This window comes from Phalaenopsis equestris, unplaced genomic scaffold, assembly GCF_001263595.1.
Source record: "Phalaenopsis equestris unplaced genomic scaffold, ASM126359v1 Scaffold000022, whole genome shotgun sequence".
Lineage (NCBI taxonomy): Eukaryota > Viridiplantae > Streptophyta > Magnoliopsida > Asparagales > Orchidaceae > Phalaenopsis > Phalaenopsis equestris.
In genome coordinates, this window is record NW_018164464.1 from 1,579,276 (window position 1) to 1,594,479 (window position 15,204).

General features: G+C 36.4%; 2 protein-coding genes across 2 annotated transcripts; both read right to left on the bottom strand.

Moving 5' to 3' along the window:
• Nucleotides 1-1,058: 1,058 nt before the first annotated feature.
• LOC110018472 (31 kDa ribonucleoprotein, chloroplastic-like) lies at nt 1,059-1,709 on the bottom strand. The gene has a single exon (XM_020715801.1). It carries the CDS (start codon nt 1,650-1,652, stop codon nt 1,083-1,085), a length of 570 nt encoding a protein of 189 aa, XP_020571460.1. The 5' UTR covers nt 1,653-1,709; the 3' UTR covers nt 1,059-1,082.
• A 5,074-nt stretch (nt 1,710-6,783) lies between these two features.
• LOC110018494 (protein-tyrosine-phosphatase MKP1-like) lies at nt 6,784-14,392 on the bottom strand. Its single transcript, XM_020715830.1, has 2 exons — nt 12,305-14,392; nt 6,784-7,054 (listed from the first exon to the last, which is right to left on the bottom strand). The coding sequence occupies exons 1-2, from the start codon at nt 14,084-14,086 to the stop codon at nt 6,971-6,973; spliced, it is 1,866 nt and encodes a 621-aa protein (XP_020571489.1). The 5' UTR covers nt 14,087-14,392; the 3' UTR covers nt 6,784-6,970.
• Between the last annotated feature and the right edge of the window lie 812 nt (nt 14,393-15,204).

Below are 15,204 nucleotides of genomic sequence, written 5' to 3' on the forward strand. Positions count from 1 at the left end.
CAACAACAATAACAAGCCTTTATCCCACTAAGTGGTGTCGGATTCTTCCATTTTAAACTAAAATCATGATTTAGTAAATCTCAAGTGAAGTAAAATTTAAGTCATTCACACCACTTCCCCCTCATTACACCTTTTCTTCTCCTTCATTTATATCCTAAATCTTGAAAATATGTGAAAATTAGTTAATTACAATTTAACCAAATTGAACATCTAACATGCCAAAAAATTTTGAGGGATTTACAGACTTAACATTTAGAATTCACATACTTAACATTTAAACTTTGTTATTTACAACATATAGCTCTCGACTAATTCCGTTAACCGGTTCGCTGAACCCTCAACAAAAGAAGTTGATTAAGACAAAATGCTTGTCAGACACTCGCTCGACAAAACAGGGCCAACAGAATCAGGCACTCGTTGGATACCCATTGTAAGAGGCTGATTAGAATCAAGGATAAGAGTTATTTTACAGGGACATTTACATACATACCATAGAATTCTTATGCATTTACATATGTGATACCTAGATAATGATATTTACATGCACACCGCTCAAATGTCTAACATTACATAAAAAATACGACCATCTTTGTCTTTTTAAAAGTAAAATACACCTTTTCACACATGGGTTTATGACACTAAAGTGTTGTAAGTTTAAAATATCAAACTTAGTGTGTTAGACACATAAATACATGAGAGTTTTGTGGTATTTATGTTAAATATGTGCCGGACGAAGATTAGGTATGAAAAATGTAAAACATAATGTCTACACACTGTGTATGTAAATACTTTTTTTTTATGATTCATCACCACCACAATTCACTAAATCCTACCAGTAGCCAGCCAAAAAGATACTCAACATCCTCCATAACACCACCTTCTAAAACAACAAGCATTATCCTCAAGCTGCATAGCCCAATACAAACCACAGCATCAACATCAATATATAGTAACATTTACATACATACCACTCAATTCCTATGTATTTACAAATCTAACACCCAAGCTTCAATTTTAACATATATGCCACATGAACTGTGCATGAAAAGCTGTATTTCAGATCAAAGAAAAAGAAAATTAACTCAAGTTAGCAAATTTACCTCAGCAACCTCAACGATCCCAGCCTTCTCGAACAAATGAGCTAGCTTCTCGCTATCCACATCATAAGGCAGATTCCCCACGAAGAGCTTAGCTTCCTCTGGAGGCTCGGGGAAAGAATCATCCCCTTCCTCCTCCAAATCCCCCTCATTAATTCCCTTATCGCCCCCAGCTATCACCGCATCCACACCCCCCTTCACTCCTCGATTCCCCCCTTCCCATTCCGAAAACCCATCCTCCGGCCCTTCCCCGTCCAGCAACCCAAACCCTTCATTCTCGCCTTCCCACTCGATGTCCTCTTCCTCGTCGCCAATCTCCTCCTCCTCATCCTGGCGCGCCCAATCGGAGGTCCGGGCTACGAAAGAAACCACCGAAGGAACCTTTCTTTTTGCTAGGCAAAGCCGGGAAGAAGAGCAGGAGAGTCGGAGGAAACAAGTAGGTTTTGCGGGGAAGGGAATGAGAGAGTGGGAGGAGGACTTGGATCCGAAGGGAGCTGAGAGATTTGCGAGATAGAGGCCGGATATGGCGGGCTTGAGCACTGGAGCGGCCGCCATGGGTGAAGCTAGAAGTGGGGCGATGATAGCTGAGGAGGAGGAAGAGGATAAGAGGGAGAAAGGGTGGATGTATTTTTAAAGGATAATAATTTAATAATTTAGCTATTTTTTTATTCATTATTATTGAAATTAACTATTAAAATTGGCAAAAAATAAGGTTTTTTTTTTTTAATGAGAGCGATTTAAATATATTACATTATGAACATTAAAATAGATATATTTAACATTTAGATTTTATTATTTGCACATATAGCACTTGAAAACATCAATATAAATTTACAAATAACACTTATCGTAATTTCTAGTCGCAACATTGTACCGTCACACACTTTGTCACCAAAGTTCGCACACTTTTGAAATTGCCTTCGAATAAGTCATCACTTTACATCCGGACTCCAGACTTGCATCCAACAAGTGATTCGAAAGATTCGTGAATGAAACTAGCAAAGTACTAGATTTTTAAATAATAAAATTTAGAAGTTAAATGTATAAATCTTAAAATTTTGAGTGTTATACCACTCTTTTATTTGATTTATATCGAGTTTGATTCATTGATAATTGTAATATTATGATCGTAACATAACAAAAGTATAATGTCCTACCGTTTCATTATAAAACTCATATTATGTTGATAAATATGATTAGCATCAATAGCACAAATACAAATAGTAAGCAAATTAACTAATCTTATGTCTTAAGTATTATGAATCGGGCTTTTTCTTTCCTTTTAATAGAGAAGTTCATGTACCATGATATTAAGAGAAAATAAAGTATTGATCTATTTAACGAACAAAAGGCTCATTTAATTCAAGGGACATACGCATGCATGCCTTATAATTATTGTTTCTTTGCTTATCTAACCCTTAAATTTTCATATTTACATTATGATAAATTCTTTTAGGACGTAAGATCTCATTACGTCTGTGGGTTTATACAACTTGGAGAAGACCTGTATAGAGAATGTTAAAGAAATGGATAGAGGTATTCTACAGACCCGGATTCGTTGTATCTATGTTGATCTTCCTTCGATAAGACGAAGGAGAGGATTTAATCTCCTACTAAAAATAACAGTGAGAGAGAGAAAAAGTTAGAGATCCCAGAGCCTCTCCTCTCAACCTCTCCCCATTTCAATACATAAAGAGAGAAATGTATAAAATTATGAATTGTATGGTACAAAACCTATCCGCAGTGTCTTGCTGAAAGGGTTGTGATGTAAATGTCAAACAGTTTATAAATAATGATGAAGCATATATCAATCCCTTCAACGTTAATCCTCACTTTGATTTTTTGTCAATCTTGAGGAAAAATGAATGAGCCAAACAGGCAAGTTTGAAGAGCATCGTAGCTCCTAGTTGGATGATATTTAGCACTTTCAAATAATGAGTTCAATCCGGCAGGTCAGTCTAGTAGGTGGATTCAATGAATCTGGTTGAGGTATACGGTGTGTCTAATGACTGTCTCAGAATCATGTTGTTTTTAGGATATCCATTAGTCGAGAATTGGTCTCAGAATCGGTTCAAGATAGATTTGGGTGACATATCACAAGATATTTTTAACATATCTATAGTGATAAAACTGTGAATTGATAGTGCTCTGATATGTGGAAAATATGTGATACTTTGTCTAAAATTTTATTGCATGTGTATCAATTATTTGTTATTATTTATGCTTATTCAAGTACTTTATGTGCAAATTACATGATGCAGGTAATTATGAGAGCTTAAAGATGCATTAGTCTGATATTAGAGTGAAATGGAAGAAAGCAACTTCAACACAGATCCAACGACGTTTGAATCCAGTTTACCTAGAGTGGCATCAAGGAAACATATTGGGCAACTATGAACCACCCAAGCGCCCAGCACGACGCACCCAACAAAGCGCCTGACACTTTGGCTACCATAGATGGGGCACCAAAGCAGCCCCTCCCAACACTGGTGCGCCTTGTGCCAAGGAGGCCTCCTACTGGAACCAAGCCACAATTCCTTAAATGAGCATGTTATTCTTAATCTATGAAGGGAAAGTCAGAGAAATTGTGAGGGGATCTATGAGAGACGATTCTAGAGGACTGTCTAGAAGAGTTAGTTATCATCACTAAATCAGGAAAAGACTGGAGAATGAATTAGCAGCTTAAGGGTCTAGCTTTTTCTGGTCTTTCTTTCTCAATTATGTACTTTATTTACTTTGATTAATACAATGTGTTTTTTATTGTTCCACAGCATTTGTCACTAATTATTTTTTCTCATGTCATCTGCTTTGGTAAATATATGTTTTAGGGCTTATTTCGATGTATGTGAGTTGTATGAAATTTTATTATGGCACTATTTTATCCGTTAAATATTCATTTACAATCAATCTGGTCAATTGAATTGTTAAAATTCAATGTGAACTTTGAGTTTCAGAAAAATCTTTAGTGGAGCAACGATGACAAAACTCATTAACTAAGAGAATATTAATATTGCTTTTGGATTAGTGTTATCTTATAAGGAAATACTCAGTTTTCGTGATTTCATTAGATTTAGGGGACTAAAGTGGTTTAATGTTCTAACTTTTTTTTATTTCCGCCAAGCGGAGTTAAGAAAGGAAATTATCCTTGATAGTCCCGTTAAATTTGTCACTTTGTAAACCCTAGGCTTTTAGGATCCAAATCAGGAGAGATAACCTCAATTCCTTGATTCACCACTCACATTTAAACTATTTTTCGAGTTGGGTTCAAGTCAATCAATTCAATCGTTTATTATTTGGGTCGAACCTAAATCCGACCCGCCGACTCGAATTGACACCCCTGGCTCTAATCTTAAATTCTCAATGATTACAAATCATTATTATTAAATAAATAGTAATAAATAAAAAATTTAAAAATAAATTAAAAAATAAAAAAAAAAAAAAAAACATACATTCAGCATTTTATTTATATATTCAAAATAGCAATCTTCAATTCTCGAAGTTTCTGCGAAGAGGCAAAGCCGATGAGTGCAAATGCAATTAGAAATTGGGGCTTTAGGATTTTGTAATAGGTAATGTACTTATATAACATATATTAATATAGGATATTTAAAATTATAAATATATTAATTACTTGGTATTAGAATTTTCATATGTAATTATTTATATTGATATAGGATATATAAAAATCATAAATATATTTTTATTTTTACTAAATTAATAAAATTATAATTATTTTTAATTTATATTTATAATTTTTATATATAATTATTTTAAATTAAATTTTCTTATTCGAATAATAACGAGTTGAGCATGATTGAACATATGTCTGCTCATTTTTGGCTCGATTATAAACCGAGCTCAAAAAAGTTACTCATGTTCGGCTCATTTGGTTATCAAACGAAACGAACACGAGCTTCATGACGAACCGAACATGAGTTGTTTGCAAAAAGAGCTTTAGGGACAACCCTTGTTTGGGGTATCACACATGGAAGGCCCTAAATTTCACTTAGCTAATTTTCTTGAATTATGTGATACTTTTCAATAAAATGGTATCTCTAACGATGATATTAGAGATTTAGAGTTTACTTAATTAATAATAATATTATTTAATTATTATTTTTAAAAAAAGTTGGACTTTAGTCCTCAATTATAGGGATTAAACACAGTTCTTCTCAAGGTTCAAAAAATTGAACCGGACTAGGCATTGAACCAGTAGAAGAGGTGGTTCAAGGTTCAACGGTTAAACCCGAGTTGAACCAAGCGTCATGAATATATATAAACAAAAAATTAAATATCACTTAGATGACATAAAATTTTACCAAAGGCCAACAAGAGAGAAACATAACAAAGAAAAATATAAAAGCGTAAAAAAATAAAAAAGTAATAGACAAATAGGCATGCATATTTCACAAAAGCTGAAAAGACGTTGAAGTTGTGAATGATTTTAGAGCAAGAAGTATTTTTCTTGATATCAAAAAATTCAAATTATTCTTCATGATTTCTAATAAAAAAACGACAAAGTATAAAAAATTATAATTTAATCAGTTGATTGGTTCGATTGTCGATTCTAACTGATTGATCTATTCAATTGTCGGTTCCAGCCGGTTCTTTTCGGTTTGATACGGAACCAATTTTCAGCCCAACCAGAATCAAACCACCGGCCGATTCACATTCGAACCGGTTGAACCAGCCAGTTTGATCCAGCTTTCAAAATTTTGGTTCCATCCTTCATAATTTCTAATAAAAATGTGACATAATATAAAAAATTATACTTTAATCAGTTGATTGGTTCGATTGTCGATTCTAACCGATTGATCGATTCAATCGTCGGTTCCAGCCGGTTCTTTTAGGTTTGGTGCGGAACCAATTTTCAGCCCAATCAGAATCAAACCACCAGCCGATTCACATTCGAACCGGTTGAAACAGCCAGTTCGATCCAGCTTTTAAAATGTTGGTTCCATTGATTAAAATAGTTGGCGGCCATATAAACATCATATCATCAAACTAAGAAAATAAATAAATATATTATATATAAAATAATAATTAAATGATAATAAGCACATAAATCTATGGTTTGATGATTAGAATAAATGTCTTAAAATTATCACATAATGAGATGGTATCACCATAGGCTCTTGATAAAATGTATAAAACTATAATAAAACAAACTTTTTGTTTTATAAATATACATCAACAAGCTTTCATCCCATTAAGTGATTTAACTATAAACAAAAAAAAATAAATTATAAATTATAAAATACAATTTAATTTAATAGAGGAAAATTTACATACATACCTCTCAATTCCCATGTATTTACATATCTAAGAACTAAACTTCAATTTTGACACGTCGCTTCATGTGTTTCACTTTCTAAAAGTTAAAATGACGGTATATTTCATGTAATACGAAAGATTTGAGTGATTTAATGTAAAAATAAAAATAAAAAATTGATTTTAGAAATATAAATACAATCAATGATAAATTTAAATGATTTTGAATATAAGCAACAAAGATAAAAGATGCATTATAAAATACATAATCTAGTTTAACAAAAATATAATTAAGAAACAAAGAAGATATATCAAAGAAAATATGAAAAAAATAAAATATATTAGAACATAATGATTATTGCAATATGGATGGATGGATAAGTAAAAACACAGCACAAGTTTAATTATTTCCCTTTTTTTGAAAGAAAAACAAGTGTTGATAAGCCACTGTTATTTTACTGAACGAATTAAAAAAGAAAATTCCTATCTTCAACTTATAGGGTTAAATACATGATGATACAATATATTTCAATGGAATATCATACATACCAGAACTATAGTCACAATCTAACTTAACCACAGTTATTGGCTTCTCAATCACCTCATCCGTTTCTGCTTTCTATTATTTGTTGAAAAGAAAAGAGATGAGTTAGAAACTCCTCTGGCTCCTCTCCCTCTTCAACTACCTGCAAAAAGAGAAAAACACAAGCATAACCCGTGTTACAAGCCGGTAAACCTCGACTAATGAGACAATGGGTCGATTCGATGAAATTTTTTCATAATTTTGATTTTCTTATAGCTACCACATTTTCGCTAAGCTATGGATTTTTATCACCACTTTTAGAAATTTCGATAGTAGGTAGTGGTTATTTATAACCACATCTGTTTGATTGTTGTACAACAAGGGTAACCTACGTGAATCTTTTTTCTCCATTGTGTCCTATTCAGTGTCATATTCTCATTTAATTCTATTAAATTTTAATAATTTTTTATGCAAGTTCTTTTTAGGTCTTTATCTACATTTCTTAACGTAAGTCGAATCTAATCAACGGATGGTCGATGTTTAATATGACCAAATCATCTAAAATGACTCTCACTAATGTTGTTTGCCAATGGAGCTACACCAACCCTTTTAGAGATGTATTCATTTCGCATTGTCTCTTAAGCATAAAACCACTCATTCACCTAAGCATTCTCATCTCAGCAACACTTAATTAAGTTTAAGCTTCACTTTTAAAGCCCAACATTCTACGACATAAAGCATTGCAGGTCTCACCGCCATTTTATAAAATTTTCCTTTAAATCTAAGCGGTACTTTTCTATCACACAGTAGGCCTAATGCATTCCTCCACTTCAACCATCCAACTCGAATACTACTAATAACATCCCCATCCATATCACAGTCACTTTGAACAACAAAACTGAGATATTTAAAATGTTTACTCCTTCTAATGATTTGATCACTCATTGTTAAAGCTCTACCACTAAATCTACTACTACTAAAATTACAATCTATATATTCATTTTTAGATCAATTCAAATAAACGACTTTAGATTCTAAAGTAGACTTTCATAATTCTAGTTTTCCTGAACTCTTTCTCTAATCTTATCAACAAGAATGATATTATAGCGAAAAGCAGACACCAAGTTACATCCTCCTGTAAATGTGATAGCTATAAGAAAATAGGAAGATTTACATACATAGCACTCAATTCCTATGTTTTCATATATATAAAACACCAAAATTTAAATTTTTACATAAGTACCACAATCGCTAGGCATAAAAATGTGTATTTAATTATTTAAAAGTTAAAATAGTGTTATTTTTTAAGTGATATGAATGATTTAGGTGCTAAAAGTATAAAAATGTGGTATGTTTATAAATTCTCCAAGAAAATGTTGCCCAACTTTTCTAAAATAAAGTCTATAAGATTCATAACAGCTTTCAAAATGGGGTTTTCAAAGATTAAATTTATAACTACTTTTGGTTTCACAGACAGCCGAAGCTAAAACCAAAGAGACCCAAAAATAAACTTTAGAACTATTAAAAACAAGATTAAGGATTTGTTTGAAGCAGTTGTTGATAATTTATAACTGCTGATAAGCAGATTATTCTGATAATCTGCAGATTATCAGAATAAGCTGGCTTGTTACTTGGGACAACTTATTCAGAATAGCTTACTGACAGTTGTTGTTGGATAAATGATCATTCGACCCCTGTTTTCAATGTAAGAATGTGAAAAACAAAATTTAGCTGTTAGATATGTAAATTCATAAGAATTGAGTGGTATTCAAAGTTGAATGCCTAAGCAAGGATCACCCTTAAAATTCTTAATGGCGTCTAGGTTAACAAGACGTGCACGGTACTGAGAAATATCCTCAAAAAATCATTATAAATGAAAAAGAAATTGCCGCTACGGGTTCTTCTCATATTGAAATCAGTAAAATTCCATTCGTTCAATCATACAAAATAAATTTTGAATGTAGAAGCAAGTTTCGAAGTGGAAGCAGACCTAGACTCTAATTAGAAAGAGAAAACAATCTGTGGCGAGAAAGCAAAGACATGAACAACGGGGGCGGAACCGAAGTTGAGAGCGGAATAAGAGATCTCCTAGAGGAAGACGATGTCAGGTGATATGTCGAACTCGATTCACCGCCGCAACCACTCAAAGCACGGCATCACATCGCCGGACATGGAGAATTTCGAGGTAAAAGAAATCGCCGAAGCCGGGAGCTACCGAGTCTGCAAGGATTTCGAACAAGAGGGAGGAAGGAGAAGTTGCAGCTGTCTACGAGGATGTCGAGAGACGCGATCAAGAGAGACGAGGTACGCAATCGATCGAGAGAGATGAGGGCGAAGGAGAGGGCGAGCAAAAGGTGAGGACTGAGGAGCACGGGAGGAATACGCGAGAATGGAGAAGCAGGATGCGGGGTCGATCCCGCGTCCCTGTCTCTTAACAAAATAGCGAACGTCATTTGGGTGTGGTTCCAAAACGTTGGACAGTCGCAGTATTCAAATACTGCGGCGGCATTTTGAAAACGCAGCCGCACCCCAATAAGCTGCCCCAAACGAGCCCTAAAATAATAAAAATGCAAACACAGTTCCATCAGAAATTAAAATTAATATGTAAATATTAATAAACAAGGGGCATTTACAAACATACCACTCAATTCCTATCTATTTAAATATATAATACCCAAAACTTCCTTTTTACATTTATGCCACCAAAATCTTTCATATAACGTGAGAAATACAACTTCTAACTTTTTAAATGTAAAGTACACATTTTCATATATAGGTAAGGTGGCATATATGTAAAAATTGAAATACGGGAGTTAGATATGTAAATACATAGAATTGAGTGGGATGTAAGTTTCCCAAGAAAAAATTGTATTTGTAGTCAATTTTCTCCTTTAAATGTCACAAAATCAATCTAGAATTCATTGCCTAAATGCCATTTAAAATGGCCTCCTGATTGCTCCAATGGTTGACAATTTTGCTCTTCTACGCGTTTTCCACGCCACATACTTGAAGACCACCTTTCAAAATTCCAAAATTGCAATTTTATTTTCTTGTCATGAATCTAAACATTTCTAATCCCTATATCATGAATGATCATCTTAACTATATTTCTTTATTTTGATGCCATATAATTAGGAAGGAGGAGGAAAATGGCTGATAGAAGAGAAGGGACAATGAAAATTCTCTTTAGCTATAGAGAGAAAGAAGAAAAGAAGAACAAAAATGAATAAAGCACAAGGTTTAAGAAAAGGAAGAAGGGATTTTTACATATCAACAACACAAAATATTTAATATAACATTTTAATCACCTAAATTTCGAATATAACATTTTAACCACTTTTTCCTTTCAGCCATCATCCTAAACTCACTTATGAAGTTTTGAGCGAAGATTTTAGATGGTTAAAATGTTATATTTAAGATTGTGAGTAATTAAAATATTATGTTTAAAGTTTGGGTGAGTAAGATGCTATATTAAATGTTTTGGGTGGTTGGTATGTAAAAATCCCAACAAGAAAGCATGTTTTTATTCCAAAAATATTGCTTTCAATTACATGATCCTTGGATCTCTGTATATAGTGAAAGATTATAAAAAACAAAACTAAATACTTTATTCTAATCCCCCCCCCCCCCCCCATAGAATTTATTTTACATTGATACCCAGAAGAAACTAAATTTGGAGAAGAAGCTTGTTCTGATCAGTCAAAATTAGCAGGACATACATAAGCCATCAAAAGCACTGGTCAAGGCCAAACAGGTTGGATATGTCCAGACTCTTTTCTTAATTTTATCCAAAAGGAGTTTACTCAGTCAATTTTATTTTATTGTCTTATACAACGAACTTGCCAAATTTGGATTCCAAGGAAGGTTTGAAAGAAAATTTCTTCTAGTCAACTCGACCAAATAAAAAATTTGTTAGGTTCTTCAAAGGGATAGGCTGTCTCTCTGTTATTCTGTTCTTATCCATTAATGAAAAAAACGACTTTTTGCACATTAACGCCATATTGAATATGTAATAAGATCAGCAATGGCACATGCGGACCAGGAAAAAAATGCAATTTTCTACTATAACCCAATCTCTTAGAAAAAAAAAGATACATTCCACACAATTCTTATGTATTTACATATCCAATGCTTAAACTTTTGAATTTACATTTATAACACTTCGGTGTGATAAACCAACCCATGAAAAAGTGTATTTTACTCTTAAAAAGTAGGTGAGACTGGTAATTTTAATGTAATATTAAATATTTGAGTGCTATGCATGTAAATATTAAAGTTTGGGAGCTAGATATGTAAATACATAAGAATTGTGTGGTATGTAAATGGCCCCCAAAAAAAATCCTGAGTTAATTGCACAAATACTCATAAGGAACCTATCAACACTAATTTTGCATTTAGATTTGCGCTCATTTGATACAAGTTTCTAAAAATGTCAGCATATGAGCATAACCTCAATGTTGAAATTAATAGGGATGATACATAAATAGTGATTTAAACACTAAAACTTACAAATAAAAAACCCTCTTTTCAAATTCTCATTCAAATATAAAATGCCATGATAAAACAAATCTAAACCCACATTTTTCATTTTGATCAAAATTTCAATGATTTGATCGTGGCTAGCATAGATTCATTGCGTGAGCATGTAAAAATTGAAATTTTGGTGTTTGATATGTAAAGTTCACTGGAATTCAGTAGTATGCATGCAGATCTTAAAAAAATTATCTGGAAGCTAGTTTTGTAAATAACACTATTCTGAATGCCATGCAATTAACTATCCCTTTCTTCTCCATTCTTTCCTAACAAAGTGTGAAGAATCTCAACATGCCAAGCTAGAGTGCTTACCCTGCCCATTAAAAAAAAAAGGATACCTAAGAAACTAATCTACCCTTTCTTCTCCATTCTTTCCTAACAAAGTGTGAAAAATCTCAACATGCCAAGCTAGAGAGTGCTTACCCTGCCCATTAAAATAAAAAAAGGATACCTAAGAAACTAATCTTAGGCAGCTAGCTTTATCTTTTGTCTTCTAAAGAGAACAACAGTTCAATTATAAGGGTCTGTGTTGTAATGGATTTAAATGGGTTTAACTTAAATTTTGCCGGACAGCACAAAAACAGCTCTTTTAAATCCCGGATTCCATAAAAACAGCTCTTTTAAATCCCGGATTCCATAAATCCGATTTCTTCTTAGTTTTCTTTTCAGTTTTGCTATAATTCCTGCACTTGGGCGATTTACTAAAGCACCTAAAATCGTTAACAAAAAGCCTCCGAGTTGCTGTAACGTACTCAGTTCAAACTTTACTGTGTAAATTGATCACGCAGACTCGGGTGTAGGAACATCCATGAAGCAAATAGAAAATAAAAAAAATCCATGAAGCAAATAGAAAAAAAAAAAAAAAACAAGAGATTCATACCTGTACATTAAAACGAACTGGAAGCCCCATTTGATCAAGAAAATCGGTGGTGATCTTCTCCCAATCAGCTTCGCCATGAGCTTCTTCTTTCCTTGATTCGAAAAAGGTGCTAACTTTAACTGGATCGCTATTCCTTCCTAGCCACACATAGAGGATGTTTGTCGTCTGCCTCCTCCTGCAAGAACTTGAAGAATTTGGTGCCAGCAGCATGAACACGGAGCTCGAATCAAGTGCCCCGCCATGAATTTCTTCTACCTTTTCCATTCCAGGCCACTTGAAAAGAAAAGGGTGACTTAAGAAACAGCAATCGCTGGTACTAATGTCGTCCTCAACCTCGGTGGTACCCAAACGCACTGAATCGGACTCGACTTCCATCTCCGAACGCAGTAACAGAAGAAAGGACGGGGCAGATCCACTTCTGCGAACTGCATGAGACTGCGAAGGCACTGTCATGTAAGGTTCCTTTTCCTTGCCCTTCCTAGGGTGCAGAGGAGGCAGCTTGGAAGTATGGTTTAAAGGTAGCAGAACCTTCAGCAATTCAGCCACAGGGGAGCGCGACGGAGAGGAATTGTAACCGTCAGATGAAGAAGTTGAGGCGGGAGAGAAGGTTGTGACACTCGAAGCAGTTTCAGCCGACAGGGATGAAGGAGTGTACGAGCTCGGCTCGCCGTCTTCTTCATCATTTGTTTCCTGCTTACTCGGGGCCACAGTCTCCGGCAAGGGAAGTGACGGCACGATTTCACCTTTTAGCGCCCGGCGAAAGATTTCGAAATCGATATCATATAGCTCAACTCTCCGCTGTCCAACCTCTCCCGCTAAGCAGAGGTTTTCGCTCCAAAAATCAGAATGCTCGGAACCCTCGTTGATGGTCACAATAGGCCCCCGAGCGCGCTCGTATCGCGCAACCTGGCGGGCGGCAGATGCGGCCGCCTCAGCCATGGCCAGATCGCAACCTCGGCCGAGCCAGACGAAGACAGCGGCGGGAACGTGAAGGATAAAAGCGCCACGAGAATCGAGTCGGGCAGGGGTGGAGATCGATTTAGGAACGAGGTGAAAGGGATCGGAGGGGGAATGGGGAGCCATGCGGTAAGCGCGGAAGCCAGAAGAGGATGGCGACAGGAGGACCCTGGCCTGACACTGCAGAAGCTGGGAGGCAAACCCTAGGTTGGGATCAGCCGCAGCTCGAGCTGCGCGTACGGCCCGAAGGGCGTCGTCGAATGGCTGAGCGTGGCGCCACATAAGGTAGGCGATGACGATTGCGGCGGATCGAGAAGCCCCACGGCGGCAGTGAACAAGTACGCGGCCCGGTGGGCGGGCGGCGCGGACCTCCTCCAGGTAATCGAAGGCGTCATAAAAGACTGATGCGATGTCCTCCGCAGGAGAGTCGTGAAGCCACAGCGTCTTGTAGAAAAGCTCACCGCGGAAGTAATCCGGGCAAGCGCCGCCCACGCAGTTGAGTACGTGAGTGATACCGTGCCTGCGCAGCGCCTCCCGGTCACGCGCGGCGGCCTCGCTGCCTAGATAAACATGTTCGGCCACACGGGAGCACTCGATGTCATCATCTGAGGAGGCAGATGACGGAGTTGGAGGCGGGTGGCCAGCGTCATCGGAGGCAGGACAGGGCCATCCGGTGATGGCCCGTTGGCGGGAGATAGAGAGGGGCTGGAGAGGCCGGGATGGTTTCGGGGGCCTGCCGGGAGGCCCCAACGACGTGCGGCCGGACCAAGAGGCGGAGCGCCAGAGCGCCTTATGCGATGCGGAGCCTTCATAATCGCCGTCCATTTCGATCAAACGACGGTGAAGTCGGTGCCAGGGTTTCTCTACATGAGCTCTACTCTTCCTGCGCTCGTGCTCAACAGTTTCCGGTCATGGAAAGCTCGTGGGGTAGGAGGATTTTAGTGGAGGAAAGCAGAGAGAGAGGAGAAGGGAGGAAGACGACCCAGTCAACGAGCCGAGAACATAAAAACGGTCTCAAAATCGACAGCTGCGGTTTGGGTCTTCAGATATTCTGTCAGTCAAGCACCCGAATTGACCCGCTGTGGGAGATGAAGAGCTGATATGGTGAGTTGTGGGTGAATTTGAAAAAATGTCGCTTATTTTTTGTTATGGCAATTGATTTTGAACGGGATGGATTGGCAGTTCCGAAGTTTTGCGGTCTCGTCAAAAAATTACTAACCGAAAAAATTCGGGGCGGTTAATGGTTAAACATTTCCACAAAATTATTTATTTACATAACATCCTGAATTTTAGGAAAAGATATTACGTTAGGAATTCACACGTAGAGTTATGTGTGGAGTCCAATAAAATTACAATTTCCACAAAATTATTTATTTACATAACATCCTGAGTTTTAGGAAAAGATATTACATTAGGAATTCACACGTAGAATTACGTGCGGAGTCCAATAAAATTACGTCACATTTGAAATCATGTCACACGTTGAGGAAAAAAAAAATCGGCCGTGTAACACGGAGAAATATTCCTTCCGTGTTATCCAGGTGTTATTGTATGTTATTCAAGTGTTATTGATATGTTATTTTGTTATTATAACATCAGGAATATTCTTAGAACACAATAATACATGAATAGCATACAATAACACCTAAATAACACAACCAGACCGATTTTTTTTCTCACATGGCGTGATTTTTCCAAGTTTTAAGGGTGCATTTAGTGCCCATTTGGGGCAGCTTATAGGGTGCGGCGGCGTTTTTAAAAAGCCGCCATCCCGTTTGAAATCCGAGTTCGGCCGAACGATTTGGTGTTGCGGCGTTCCGATATCGCGATATTCCTATTACCTTCGCAAGTCGGAAGAACCACGCGTCCTGCATATGAGTTTCGCCTTTAGGGTAAGAATTCTTTGTTGCCCCTTCTAATATCTCCCTCGCCCTCGCTCTTCC

What these genes read in the sequence shown, in the direction of transcription:
- LOC110018472 (XM_020715801.1), bottom strand. Translation starts at nt 1,652, where the DNA reads ATGGCGGCCGCTCCAGTGCTCAAGCCCGCCATATCCGGCCTCTATCTC.
- LOC110018494 (XM_020715830.1), bottom strand. Translation starts at nt 14,086, where the DNA reads ATGGACGGCGATTATGAAGGCTCCGCATCGCATAAGGCGCTCTGGCGC. An exon ending in CAGTTCGTTTTAATGTACAG is followed by an intron (nt 7,055 to 12,304) that starts GTATGAATCTCT and finishes CTCTTTTTGCAG; the next exon opens with GTAGTTGAAGAGGGAGAGGA.